Below are 15,415 nucleotides of genomic sequence, written 5' to 3'. Positions count from 1 at the left end.
TAATGAATGTCAAAATACCTCAAATTTTTAGTCATATCTTAACCCTTATGTCTTTCAATAAAATTCCTTCAGATTTAGTGATTTCTACTAATTTTTCACAATACTTGCATATATTTAAATTACTAGTCAGCTCTAGAGAGGATACTTTTTAACCTACTGTGTTTAATTCCTCCTTCAAAAACTTTAGAATACAATCAAACAAATTTCTGGAATACTCTGGTATTCAAGACAATTTAAGCACTCTCAGAAGGGAAATATATTCCAAATTCATCTAATATAAAAATTTCCCATAAAAACACACTTACACTTTATAGCCAATTTATAGGGAGTTAGAAGAATTAGAATACCAGAATAAAAATTTCCTGGAGCTTTCTTTAAGTCTCCAAGCAATAAAAGAGAGAAATAAAAAGAAAATGTTAAAGTAGCAATAGCCACATATTTTTCTAATTTCAAATCGTATTGCTTACTCCCAAGCACCTCAAATGTGAAATAGTCCTTCTAATACACGAATACACAAAATGCCATCGCCATCCAAGCTCAGACATCAGGAACACGGAACAATCTGTAAACTTCTTACCCGCATTTGACATTCTTCGCTCTCGCTCCCATTCCAGCTGCTCCCTTTCTAGCTGCTCTTGCCGCTCTCTTTCTTGCCTTTCCCGGTCCAGTCTCTCCAGCCTCTCCCGCTCTTGTCTCTCCCGCTCCAGACGATCCTGACGTTCCCTTTCTTGTCTCTCTCTCTCCAGCTGCTCCTGTTCTAGTCGTTCCCTCTCCAGCCTTTCCCTTTCTAACCTCTCCCTCTCCAATCTCTCCCTTTCCATTCTTTCTCTCTCCAGCCTTTCCCGCTCCAGCTCCTTTTGCCGTTGCTGTTCTTGTAGTTGCCTGAAATTAAGAAATTAAAAATATGCAACTGTGGCTACTCACCATTAAAAACCCATTCTTTTCACAATGAACCTATGAGAACCTTATTTCTGATTTAAATACAAAGCAGTGTAGACCAGGCAATCAACATCTCTCTTTCCACATGAAGAAAGACTATGTTAGATAGAGATGGCTTATGTTTCATACGAATGAAAATAATTTCTCTTATTAGGATCATTTTGGGCTGCTTCAGCACATTACACTAATGTCTCATTTTATTCTGTACTTTTCATGAATAAAGTGTTGCAAATAAATGAATAACTGAACATACCACTTTAATGACCAAGACATTATTTCAATCATTTAATGGAAATATCTCTAAATTGTAATTACCTCCCTAAAACAACATCAAATTTTTACTGTATAAATTATATTTTATCATTTTAGAAAATACAATGGCTAGTCACAGCACTAGCTCAATAAATGGTGAATGGAAAAAAAAAACAGACTTAAGAAATAAACTTTAAATCATATTAAGTCTCATATCCAGAGGTCAGTAAAATTAACATTTTGGCATTCATACTTCCAAACTTTTCCTCATGCGAAAATATGCATATAAACCTTAAAAACCAAATAAATTAGAATATGTCCCTACCACTCTGAAATCTGTTTTCTCCTCTCCCACTTAATATATTGTAAAAGGTATTCTAAGGCACTAAGTACAGTTTTGTACCTTTACTTTTCATGACTGAGTAGTAGTCCTTTGTTTAGGTCCATAGTTTAAGCAGTCTCCTATGGTACTATATAAGTTTGCCTAATACTATTACTGATACTACAATAAACATTTATCTTCATGTATCTTTGAACCGTTTTCTACCTGCTTCTTAAGGAAACATAAGTCCAACAGTATATGAGAATGCCCACTTTCCTTTCCCCTCACTAACACTGAACACCATCACTGCTTTTAATCTTTGCTAATATGACTGATATCACATAACAATTTTCATTTATTTGATTACTTTTGAGGTTAAGTACTTTGCAATCTGTTTACTGATTTTTGTGTTAGTATTAACTGCACATGTTCTTTGACCAGTTTTCTCTTGGGATAGTTAATATTCCATATTCACTTGAAAGAGTTCTTTTCTATATTAAAGATAATAACACTTTGTCACACATGTTAGTCATATGCATTAACTTTTATTACGGTTTTTTTATGTCTTTGATTTTTAAAGTTTTGTTTTGTAATACGGTTTTTAATTTTACATAGAAAATCTAGTAATATTATTCCTTTATGTGATCTGCTTTTGATATTCTTCTTAGGCAGTCCTGTCCCACAGCAAGTTTATATAATTACTAACACTTTCTTTTCATACTTTTATTTTTTACAATAAAATCCTTAGTTCATATGAAACTCATCTTGGGCTTGACATGTGAAGTAGTGACCTACATCACAGCACCTTTTATCGAATAGGTTATAGACCTAATTTAAGATGCCACCTTTACATGTGTTGACTGTTACTGAAGTTCCAGAATGTTTTGGAGCATATATCTATTTGTCTGGCGGAGTTTTTCTAGGTGATTCTCAGATATATAACTCTTTCTAGGTAAATTTTAGTATCACTTTGTTAAATTTACCCTTTCTGCCAAGACCTATGCTCTCAATTCTATTAATGTTTCATTAAATTTGAAGATCAGCTAGAAAAACATTCACATATTTTTATCTTCTTATCTAAGCAAGTATAGAATGTCTCAGTATTTACTCAATTAAAAATCTTCTTCAACTCTAGGACTTCAAATGATGACTACAAAAATCTCTTTGTGATTATATTATAAACCTGCAGAAGCCTCCTGGATGTGGCTCTATAACAGTTTGCTTTTTACCTTTCATATATAATGTAACAGAGCATGAAAATATCTCCAAGTATCCACCTGGACTTAAACAATTATCTTGCTATAAAAATTAACTCGCCCTAAGATTTAAAAAAAGTTACACTCATCTTACGCATAAAGTATTTCACAGCATTGCGGGGAAGATTAAATGAGATAATACCGCGACAACTTTTTACTAAGTACCTGAAGCATAAGAACTCAATAAACGTTGAGCTATAGTAATACTTATTTGGAGGTTTCAAACTGAGACTTTCCCTGGACTGGCTAATAAACTGGCTGGATTCTGACTGGAGGCTGAGCTTCATGACAGAATGCGCGTGCTGCCCTTTGCTCCTCCCAACACTATCAATAAGCCAGGAAGACCTTTCCAGAAATCCCTCCCCTTCATGGTTCCTGAACTGACTATAAAACAAAGGAAAAGCCCAATCCCACTCCTGGGACAACAACACAAAGCTTCTCTCTGGACAGATCATCGTACTTCATCAGTGCAAGAGGAAAACAGAAGACACCTATTGTAGTGCTGATTATGGGCTGGCCACAAAGTTCGCTCGGATTTTTCTGTAAGATGTTACTGAAAAACCCAAACGAACTTTTTGGCCAACCCAACAGTTGCTGAAAATACTGACAACTAAATAATAAAATCTGATTTTTACGGTACAGTACTGATGACTTCATTATACCATTTGATAAATTAGGGGCCAAAGTTTCTGAGGGATAACAATATCACTGTAGGGATGAGGGCAAGAAATTAGGTATATTCAGAAGAATATTTTTAATAATAAACTAGACGAAGTTATTATTATTGAATAACCTGCATCTAATGAATAAACTCAGCTAGGGCTTATATTACATGTGAAATATACAACATGCATCAAAAAATAAGAGCACATGAAATGTAATAATACTCTAAGCAATCTCTTGGGTCCAGAAGACAAAAGATATACCCATATTATTCTAAGTAGAATATATTTGAAAGCAGAAGCTAAGGGAAAGTATTTAACTTTTAATGTAGCTGCACCAAGATCTATGATTAAAAAATCCAATTTATTAGGTCCTGTTACATTCCTGTGCCACCTCTTTCATTTTATTTTATCGAAATAATACAAGCACATAGTTTTTAAGTTTATAAGAAAAAAATAGCAGCTCATTGTTCCAATCCTCCCATCCCAGTTTCCAATATATCAGAGATAATTACTATCAGTTCTTTTGGCTGTTTCTTTAGATATGTCAATTCTTTTGATTATTTTAACTTTATACATGTCTACTGACTTTTAAGATATCTCTTGTAACTCCCTCACCACACACAGGCTTTTCCCAATATAGTCATGGGAGAATACTGATTTCTGGTTAAATCAATATTCAGAGTTTACATTATGAATATGATAATGTAAACACTGTTCACAGCTGAACCACACTGTACTCTAAGACTACATCTCATTTCTTATCCAAGTTCTTAGTTTTTTTACCCCCAAGTTAATGGCTGCTTCTCTAGACCATATAATGCTTTTAACACAACAAGTAAGCTTAAAGCACAAGTAGAAGGCCAGGTACGAGTAAAGTGAATCTGAAAGAATTATTAAATAATGGCATTTACAACTAGGGTGTCCTGACTTAAAAGACTGCTCCACACGTCATAATATTCTGGGTTTTCAGTCTATAAATAAAAAGAGTATCTACTGATGTAGGGAAAGAGCACAGTGCCAGAGAGATCTCCCAAGTTCATTGATAGATGATTGAAGTAGGCAGTTCATACAGCTGCAGGAGAGTCTGATGACTGTGTATTTTCTTGATTTGAAAGTAAGAAAGATTCAAGAAAGGAAACTGTTCAAAGTCTCTAATTTTTAGCCTGTTTACTGAAAAGAAGCACATCTAAACATATTTCCCAAAGTTGTGTGTCAAACAGAACATCTCAGGCTTACAAATCTTTAGTGGAATGAATAATTCCACCTAAATTGGATGGTATATATAAATCTTCTGACTTTCATGTTTTGACTTCTAAAGCAAGACATCTGTATATCTTTTCAGGGGGACAGTTTCCAAATGTATAAATTCTGCTTTTCTTAGAACACCACTGCCAACTCACATACTGGAAATGCACATGACTATTCTTCCTAGAGTTCTGTCTACAAATGACTGTTTTCATCTGAAGATTTTTTCGAAGTACAAGGGCCCTGGGGGCTTCCCTAGGGGCGCAGTGGTTGAGAATCCGCCTGCCAATGCAGGGGACGCGGGTTCGAGTCCTGGTCCGGGAAGATCCCACATGCCGCGGAGCAACTAGGCCCGTGAGCCACAACTACTGAGCCTGCGCGTCTGGAGCCTGTGCTCCGCAACAAGAGAGGCCGCGATAGTGAGAGGCCGCGATAGTGAGAGGCCCGTGCACCGCGATGAAGAGTGGCCCCCGCTTGCCGCAACTGGAGAAAGTCCTCGCACAGAAACGAAGACCCAACACAGCCAAAAGTAAATAAATAAGTAAATAAAATAATTAAAAAAAAAAAAATTACAAGGGCCCTAATTCTGAATTACGGAAAAATTCTGGAAGACTAATTTTTCTTTTAAGTTAGGATATACATTTTACAATAATTTGAAACCTTATGAGAAAATATATTTTTTCAGAAAAAAATGTAGTGCAAATGACTAATATCATAGCCACCAAGAGCATTTTAAAAATATCAGGAAAAATTCTTCCCACCACCAAAATACCTATTGAATTTCTCACCCAAAAGAGCTATCCCCCAAATGCAAAGAGATGCATGAAGCACCAGCCAACGAGATTAATAGCTTTTTTTTTTTTAATAGCTTTTTTATATATTTGAACACAAATTTAGTTTATCTTAACTCAAAAACTTACTTTTCTTAAAGCAAGCAAAATCTATGTAACAAAAATTTGAAACACATTTCATTCAACCTTATATATAACAAAAAAATAGTGTTAGGTAAATGAAGAGTGATTTACATTTGACATAATGAAGTAGGAGGGCAGATTAGGAAAAATGTTCCGGGCTGACGACATTTAGTAATACTAATGCTACCGACATCAGTCAGAAAATAAAACTGCATAAATAAAATGTGGGCATTTCACTTCTCTATCAGTAAACAAATGAAAAATGGATAAAACTAAACAAGATAATTACGTTTTAATATTACAAAGCTCCTGAGACAAGAGACAATACTTACAAGAGAAGGCGGTCAACTCTTGGTCCATCCTGCCTCTGAAGGCTAATCGGAGGGCTGTACATTCTCATTGTTCCAACTCCCTGCTTCTGTGCTGGGATTATTATTCCCCTTTTATAACTTTCAGGTAATAGTGGTGATTTGCAAACTATTTATAGGTATTAACTACATTAAGTTCCGTGTTGAGACTGACACAGGACTGACTCATGTCTCTTAGAATATGTTTTTTCATCACAGTCAGCCAAGGAAGCCGAATTAATAATATGAGTAAGAACCAAAAACTGATATTAACAAATGCTACACAACATATGAATAGAAAAGTAAACTACACTATCATCGTGTTACTATAGTAAAAGTATTGGACTAACAAGATTTAACATCTAAAGTAAACATTTGTTTTATCAACTCAATTTTATCCTCATTAAAATTTAAAAATTAAACTTGTAAAATACATACATAGTTTCAAAGGTCAAAGAGTGTTACAAAGTTTATAACAAAACACTAATCCTCTTCTCAACCCTTACCACTTCCGATTTCTCTCCCCAGAAGCAACTACTTTCAACACTTTGATACTTATCTCACGTTTCTAACTACATACATTAATCTGTTTAGAACTAATACTTCTTAGTCTTTCAGATTTAGAAGTTATCTACTGACTTCACACCACACAAATGATTTAATTCCTACACCCTCTAACCCCCTAAAATCTTTCCTTCTTCATTCTCCCAATAAAATCATGACAGTATTTTGGATACATCAGCATCCATCTAACTTACTCAGGGCTGACAATATTTACTTTCCAGAACAATCCCTTTCTTAACCCTGGTGTTACAAATGGCTACCTTATACACTTGATTCTTTTTCTCTATACCGACCCTTAACTCTCCATCAGAACTGTAAACCCTCTCAATAGGGTCAAGTATATCAGGTGATCTATTTTTTGTTTGCTTATTGTTTTTCTTTCCCCCCAGAAACTTTTGGTCCATCCTGCCTCTGAAGGTTAACTGTAGGGCTATACACTTTCAACGCACCAACTCCCCACTTCGGTGCTGGGATTATTATTCCCCCTTTATAACTTTCAGACCTGCTGGGTCCCTAGGTTTTGCTTTCGCCTTAGTCAAGCTGGGAATTCCCTTATCTCTTTCCTACACTGGATTTCTTGTTTCCTGGCTCCTCCCATGGTATCATCATTCTTGGTTTACTCTCTCATTTTAATAGAATACATCTTCCAGTAGCTTCCTAGGAAACTGTGCAGAGGAGGAAATTTTAGATTGGAAGTAACTTCTCAGGAATTTGAAGCTCCCCCCACTTTTAAAATCTTCTAATATTCTAAAATTCCAGTGATATGCCTTGGTGGTAGATCTTTTTATGTTTTCCTACTTATTGGGCTGGACACTTGGTGAATCTTTTCAATCTGGACCAGGGGACCTGGCAAACTACAGTCCATGGCCCAAATCTGGCCACACCCATCATTTCTGCATTGTCTATGGCAAAGCTACAAAGGAAGAGCTGAACACATGCCACAGAGACCTCGTGGCCCACAAAGTCTAAGACCTTTACCATCCGGCCCTTTTCAGAAAAAGTCGGCACCTCTGACCACAAGCAAGTCACTGAGTTCCAGGAAATTTTCTTATATTATTTATTTGCAGATTCCATTTCCTCACATTTTTGTTTTGTCCCCCTAAAATTCCTAATATTTAGATGTCGGACCTCCTAATCTGATCTTCTTTTATTTTTTTTCTCATATACTATCTCTATCTTTTACAGCTATTTTCAGGGCAATTTCCTCAACCTTATTTCTCAAACCTCCTAGTATTAAAATTAATGCTTTTAAAAAAAATTCTAAGCACATTTTCTTACACTCCGATTCTTTTTAAATAATTACAAACATTTGCTTTATGAATAAAATATATTCTTAGTTCTCTGAAGCTATTATAGTATTTTTTAGGTTTTCTTCTGTTCCCTGTTATTACATGTTTCCTCCAATTTCAATTTTTTCTGTTTGTTTTGATCTGTCTTCATGTTATAAAAGTTGTCCTTAAAGGTATGATGATCCCTGGCTGTCCATTCATGTTGATAAGTGGTACTAAAGCTGATCAGAAGCCCTTAAATAAATGAGCTTCAATGGGAGGGACCTTGGGTGTCAATATCTTTGTCTTTTCTCTTGGCCAAGCCAAGTTTCCGGAGGAGGACTCTTCATGTTCCTTACCTGAGTTCTACAGGTCTGGCTGCCAATGACTGGGAGCTGAGCAAAGGAAAGCGACCAAGTTGGCTGACTTTCACTCATCTCTCTTCAGTATGGCCTCTCACTCACACCTTCACAGCTGTGCCTCCTATACCTCAGGCTTTACCAGGAGTCAGCAAACCTGCTGAAAAGGGCCAGAGAGTATCTCTGTCCATATTCTTTTTCCTTTTTTTAAAAAAAACAACTCTGCAAAAATGTACAAGCCCTCCTTAGCTCTCAGCTATGCAAAAACAGGCTACAGGGCTGGACTTGGCCAGCGAGCTATAGTTTGCCAACTCCTAGCCTACACTGCTATGCTGTCCAAAACGGTAGCTATTAGCTGTATGTTGCAACTGAGCACTTCAAATGCTCCTAGTTTGAATTGGGATACGCTTTTAATATAAAAACACATACCAGATTTTGGAACACATACCAGATTTTTCATACCTAGTATGAAAAAAAAGAGTGTAAAACATCCCTAAAATTTTGTATCAATTACCTATTGAAATAATATTTTAGATGTATAGAGTTAAATATACTAATAAAATTAATCTCACTTGTTTCTTTAAAATTTTCAAAAACGTGGTCCCTAGAAGACTTTAAAATGACATGTAGTTTGCATTACATTTCCATTGAACAGCACTGGTCTAGAGCATCTCTAGAAGATAATAAATCTCTAGTCTCCTGTTTGGGTGTCGTGGGGAAAATGTGGGTAGCTAAACCCTCCTTATAAAGACTTACCTAACCTTCCTACGTGTAGCATTATGAAACGGCTTGCCACTGAGAGGCACCACAGCAACTCAACCCTTCTCTTCTCTGTCCTGGCTTAGTTTAGCTATTGCTGGTCTACTAAGCTAGTTACCACCTGTATTAGTTTTTGTGGTTGCCATAATAAAGACCCATACACTAGGTGGCTTAAAACAACGGAAATTTATTCTCTCAGTGTGGGAGGTGACAAATCTGAAATCAAGGTGTTGGCAGTGCTGGTTCCTTCTAAGGGCTCTAAGGAAGAATCTGTTCCATGCCTTGCTCTTCCTTCTCAGGAAGGCTGGTAATTCTTGGTATTCCTTGGCTTGTAGAAGCATCACTATAATTTCTGCTTCCATCTTTACATGGTGTTCTCTCTGTGTCTCTGTGTCTTCACATGGCCATCTTGTTTCTGTAACTTTCTCCTCTTCTTATACGGACATCAGTCGTGTTGGATAAAGGGGTCCATCTCACTCCAGTATGACCTCATCTTAACTAACAACTCTATTTCCAAAAGGTTACATTTTGAGGTAGTGGAGATTAGAATATATCTTTCTTTTCTTTTCTTTTTTTTTTTCCTTTGGCCGTGCCATGCGGCATGCGGGATCTTAGTTCTCTGACCAGGGATCAAACCCATGCCCCCTGCATTGGGAGTGTGGAGTCTTAACCACTGGACCACCAGGGAAGCCCCAGGACGTATCTTTCTTGGGAGACACTATTCAATCCCTAACACCACTCATCAACAAAATTTTAGAAACCAGAAGTAGACGGCCATTTCTTGTCTTCACATTGTACAACTGCTGTCCCTAAAGTGCAACTGATGTTCCTCAAAGTGCAATGGACAGTCCCAAACAAAACCAGATTCAAAATATGTTGTTAAACTTTTCTTTAAGCAATTCATTTCCTTTTTGTAACAGTCAGAAGCCAAGAAAAATAACTTGAAGAATAAGAATTTTTAGCTGTTGATTAAAATAATCCATTTATAATTTATGGTTCTGAGCAAAAACCCTATCAAGTTTGTTTATGCACACCACACATACACATGCACACATACACCCAAGGAGCACACTACTCACATCATTTTCCTCCTACCCCATCCATTATTATTAGCTCACCAAATACGAATCATTTACCAGTCTTCAAAAATCAATTACTGATACCCACTAACAGCTTACCTAAGAGTAGTAACAGAAATGTAATTATTTAATATATATATAATATATATATATTATAATATTATATATATTATATATATAATAATATAATATTATATATATATTATATATATATATATATAATTATATATATATTATATATATATATATATATTATATATATATATATATATAATTATATAATATATAATTATATAATATATATAATATAATATAATATTATATATATTATTAATAATATTATATAATATAATATAATATTATAATATTTTAAATTCACAAGTATGATTTTTACCAAAAAAGCATATATGAAATTTTATAACATCTTTTGTCCAGCCTATTAAGAATCTGCTTGATTATTAACAGTGATTCTAAAACTTAATACAACAATAAAAGTTCAGACTTCCAAATGGCTGATGAGACATAATCTACTTTCAATATCATATGTTCACAGATTGGTCTTCCGTAGTAGAAAGGAAAGGTGCAAATAACTTGTGAATTTACCTTCTTTGAATTTCCAATTCTTCTTGTGATGGGCCATTCTGAACTTGGGCAGGTAGTTGTGAATTTTGTCTAGGCAATGTCGGCCCTAAAAAGGGAGGGAAACATTATAGATGAACATTATCTTTATATTGCACTGGATAGAGGAGATAAAAATCATGAGAATAACATAAAACCATCACATATTTACAAATGTATCTTCTTTTGGTTTAGCAAAATAAAATATAAGCTTCATATAACACACAGCAAATGAAAGACTGCAACATAATACTGTCATTATCTCCAGAAGGCTTACTTGAAACAAATGGAAAACATCAACAATAAAGGAAAAATAAACATTTATATATGAAGAGCTTGAGTAAAACAAGTGTTCAATGAGCATCTGAATAGGCACCTAAGCTTGACGTTTCTAAGACAATGAGACATTCTCTTTGGGGTACTTATTCATGAAGTGGAGAGGGAGAACTTAAATGAAAAATCAGAATTCAAAAAACTCACCTAAATAGAACACTGGAAATGAAAAACAGGAGAGAGAGAGCATGAGAACCTTATTACTAGACTGATGCATGCTAATGCATTTATCAAATTTGCCCACTTTAAGTTGCCATTCTTATTTAATGGCCTGGCATTTCCAGCACTGGTGAAAACAAACATTTGCTAAACTTCCATATATAATTAACCTACTTCTCTGAATTTTTAATGTAACACAGGTAATCATAATAACTTTTCATTTGGGGTAAAAACAAAATAAAACAAAAAAAACCTGCATTCAAACCAACATGGTTCTGTCATGAGAAACTAATGACCATTCATTCCCACATCATATAAAATGCAGACCCATTTTTAGCATCTCATAAAGAAGGCCACTAATAATGGGACATTTTAATGTCACTGGATATAAAAATTATGTGTCATAAAATGAGATAAATAAAATACTGGACCTAATATACAATGCCTATGGTTACAACAGAACAATCTTGAAACCTAATCCAGTAAACAAGAGAATAAAGAAACAGTAGTTATCTTCCACTCTTGGAGAGAAATATATGAGTAATGATACGCTGCACATATTTGTGAATTCTAGTGTGCCAGCAAAGGCCCCTAGCAGACAATTTGAAAGTGTTTTGTAGACCACTAGTATAAAAAACAATTAATAAATAAATGCTTCTATGTGCTAAAGCAAACTCTTGTAATCTATGAGTTAAAAGCACAAAGTATTTCATACTAGTGGAGAAGATTTCACAAAGAGAAGGATAAGGTTCATTAGAATATAATACAGTACTTTTATATCCCAAGTGTAAAAAAACAAATAATTTGATCTGAACTTACCTACTAAATTTTCTCCTCATCTCTTTACACATGTTTTTAGATTAATCATTTAATTTGTCCTCTGAAGACAAATTAGATGACAACTGCAGCGATATTTCATTAGATTTCCTAAAAGACTCTGCTATTTTAAGAGCCACATAGAGGAAATATAAAAATATATTAACCCCATGTAATCAGTAACAGCAAAAAAAATAAAATAAAGCTTTTAAAATTAAAAGTGCACTTAAATGTTTGCATAAATGAAAATATGTAATGTGTCTAGGAGACAGACTGGAATTCTTTCCTTCTTTCGAATATTAACATAATGATATAAAAATAGACTGTCATATTAAGCCATACCCTAATGTTTAGTACTTTACTTGTCTCTTCTGGTAGAGGAGGGGGACATACAAGGTGGGAGGGTAAGTGTGAGAAAATATAAACTATTTGGGGAAGTATTTTCCAAAGTTATATTTATCCAAAAATATTAAATGTGAGCATTTAGCATGGGCAACTCACAAGACCATCATGGTTTAACTAGTTTTAAAAACAATGTTTGTGTACTTAAGTTAAAACTTCATGCTACTCAAATAATTAAGCAGTGAATGTCAGTAGGTAGATTTGTTTGGCATCAATCTCAAAGAATTCGATCCTACTAATTCACATCTACATCAGGCACTGTAGCTCAACAATAATATTAATAGATTAAATTCACCAATTAAAATCTCTTGATGTAAGTTTTAACTCAAATGCATAAATTCAAGAGAAAGATGTCAAAATTTTAACTCACTCCTACTGATTTTATTTAAAGGTGTTTTTTTTTAATTAAACTGTCCAAAGTTTGATATAACTCACAAAAAAATCTGAATGTGAGAAAGGTTTCTTTTAGCAATTTATAAAAACTATTTTGGATTGTTTTTTTAATTTAAAAGTTTACTCAGCAAGCTTGTTTTAAAAGGAGGTTTTGAAAATGTGGGCAATATTTTCTGGCTGATATTATTAATTATAAAAATAGTTTACTACAAGGAAGATCCTTTTAAAATGGGAGGAATCCAAGAACAACTGAACAACTCTTAAAATTCTTTTCTACATGGTTCTTGGTGATAGTGGGTTATTTGTCTTCCCAAACACCTTCTTTAACTGGGGGGCAGAAGAGAGGACGCCTTCCCCTGGCATTTTCTCACATCCATATTTAACCTGGTTATTTTGTTTGTTTCTTCTTCATCAATGTTGTCGACTAACAATAACAAGCACATTGAAATTCATGTGCATTTAAGAAATAATATAAATATACTGTGAGCATTAAATAAAAGTGTCTTAGGTAAATTATGAACTTCAGGTACTCAATTATATTCTTCATTCTTGTCAGACATTCTACTGGGTTATACAATTGTTAAATTATACCAAAGGCACCACACACAACATGAAGCAGCAATTAAGGTTAGGCAAGGCTGTCAGCTGCCACTGTATTTTCTGGAATATAACTATTAGTTACTTCACATAGGTCATATGCCTACATGAGTATTTGTGTTCTCAGAGAATGCAAAAAAGGTACTTTCCTAACCAGTGGGTAAGTAACAGTATTTTATAAGCATCACAGGGTGCTTAACAGCTCTTTTGGGGGAAAAAAGGAGAAGGGACAAGTGAACCTGCTTTGTTCCTACTATTGTATCATAAAGAACAGTAGCTACATGAGGGTTAGTTTTCTCTGTTCTATTACCGCAGCCAAAGACAATGGTTGGTCTTAATTTGTCCTGGCTAGAATTCATATAGCAAAGTATGCAAATCACACGTTTCTAATAAAGAAAATGTGTCCATGTCACTGATATGGTATCTTATAAATGATGGAAATCAGAATAGAATGTCTCTCTAAACCAGGAATGAATGGCAGTTCAGTCTTGACTTCAATACTGAGTTTTGGCTAAAGCATATTTCACTTATTGTCACATTTTAATTTTCACAGACCTAGTTTCACACTTAGCCACAGACTATTTAAAACACAGGACTAAAAGACAAATAGGTGTTATTATACACAATACAATCAAGTTTAAACTTAGCAATGTGGTAATTATATTGTTTGTACACAGTTAAATCAATTAAACATACTACTGGGGGAAACTGCTTTTTAACACATTATTTTACAACTTAAAAAATTCACCTTTATGAAGGCCAAATCAATCTTTTCTCTGCAGTTGGGTAAACTCTATTATTCTGCATGTGGAACTCCACATATTAAGTAGCGAAGTATAGAACATCAAGTAGGTTTTCAAAAGAGCTAAAAAGAGTCCTAATAACACAAACACAAACAATCACTCATGGCTAGTTCAAAAGACCGCCTGGAAGAACCCCCAGGAGGAGGCAGAAAAATCAGAACTAAAAGTTACTAATTAATCACTTAATCTGTAACGATTAATTAAGGAACCTGAGAAGGAGTGGAGAGTTTATAAGGAGCCGCACAACAGGCTCACTGCTGTAACTGTCACCTGGAGAGATCGTAAAATAAAACCGCAGGTGATTAAGAAATGCATTAGAATTTTCATTTTTGGAAATGTATAACACATGCTTCTTTGCCTAAACCAGCAAGTATATCAATCTTAAAACAATTCTCTTTATAGGTAAAGAAACAATATTAGTAATACTGAAGGATCATATCAAAAACTCTGATGCACATGGATAAAGTACATATACACAGCTGAATTGTTTATATAAAATTTTAGTAGTATATATCATTTTATCTCTCATAAAACAATCTGGCCAGCCAAGGTATACAGTAGTCAAAAAGGTATATATACGAGTTTAAAAAAAAAAAAAGGCTCTAAGATTTAAAAGTCACTTTTTGAACTTGGGTTTTCAAATCAGAAAGTTTTAGGATCAAATGAGAATAAAAAGAATTCAGATGTGTGTGTGTTGTGTATATGTGTACATATATAGATACATCCTAGTGTAAGGAGAAGGATATGCATGTACCTGATTAACTGTAATGTGGAACGGTTAAGTGACATAACCGGCTTGTCCATGCAAACGACACATATATGTGCACATGTGTGTATATGAGCGTGAGAGTGAAAGAAAACACTCTATAAGCCTAAATTCACTCCTAAGCCACAGATATCTAACCTACTGAATAAAGGAGGCTGTCAATCAGAAATCAACCTATTAATAAGAGCTCACATCTGCCTTACAACATGTACACCTGAAAATTAATTCAAGTTAAGCAAAAGCTCCCTTCCAATAAATCACATTTATATTCCCCAAATCATATTAAGATGAATATAACTTTTCCCCTTAAATTCTAATTTAAAAAGACTGCTCTCAAACAAAATAGTTAAAAACAAAAACGAACAAACAAACAAAAACTTCTCTCATTCATGTTGGAAGAAGTGAACAAGAATTAGTTCTGAGATCCTAATTCTAACTAAATCCTTACTAAGAAGCCAACTCAAAAGCTGACCAAATCACCTACATGAACCACAACAAATATCACAACATAAAACAGTAGCTTGCTGTGTATCCCAAATACCACAAACCAGACCATGGC

At 34.4% G+C, this 15,415-nt stretch overlaps 1 protein-coding gene across 13 annotated transcripts in view; it reads right to left on the bottom strand.

Moving 5' to 3' along the window:
- Positions 1 to 15,415, bottom strand: part of ENAH (ENAH actin regulator) — a 149,314-nt gene that overhangs the window by 22,381 nt on the left and 111,518 nt on the right. For 12 of the 13 annotated variants that reach the window (XM_059941659.1, XM_059941650.1, XM_059941680.1 and 9 more), the window contains 2 exons: positions 10,573 to 10,657; positions 578 to 882 (listed from right to left, as the gene is read on the bottom strand). In XM_059941659.1, coding sequence (XP_059797642.1) covers positions 578 to 882; positions 10,573 to 10,657 — 390 coding nt within the window. Of the gene's footprint in view, positions 1 to 577; positions 883 to 5,925; positions 6,007 to 10,572; positions 10,658 to 15,415 lie in introns of those variants that run through there. The other variant, XM_059941699.1, reaches the window with a different exon arrangement.

Source organism: Balaenoptera ricei, chromosome 1 (assembly GCF_028023285.1).
Source record: "Balaenoptera ricei isolate mBalRic1 chromosome 1, mBalRic1.hap2, whole genome shotgun sequence".
Lineage (NCBI taxonomy): Eukaryota > Metazoa > Chordata > Mammalia > Artiodactyla > Balaenopteridae > Balaenoptera > Balaenoptera ricei.
This window is presented reverse-complemented; position numbering and strand designations above follow the sequence as displayed.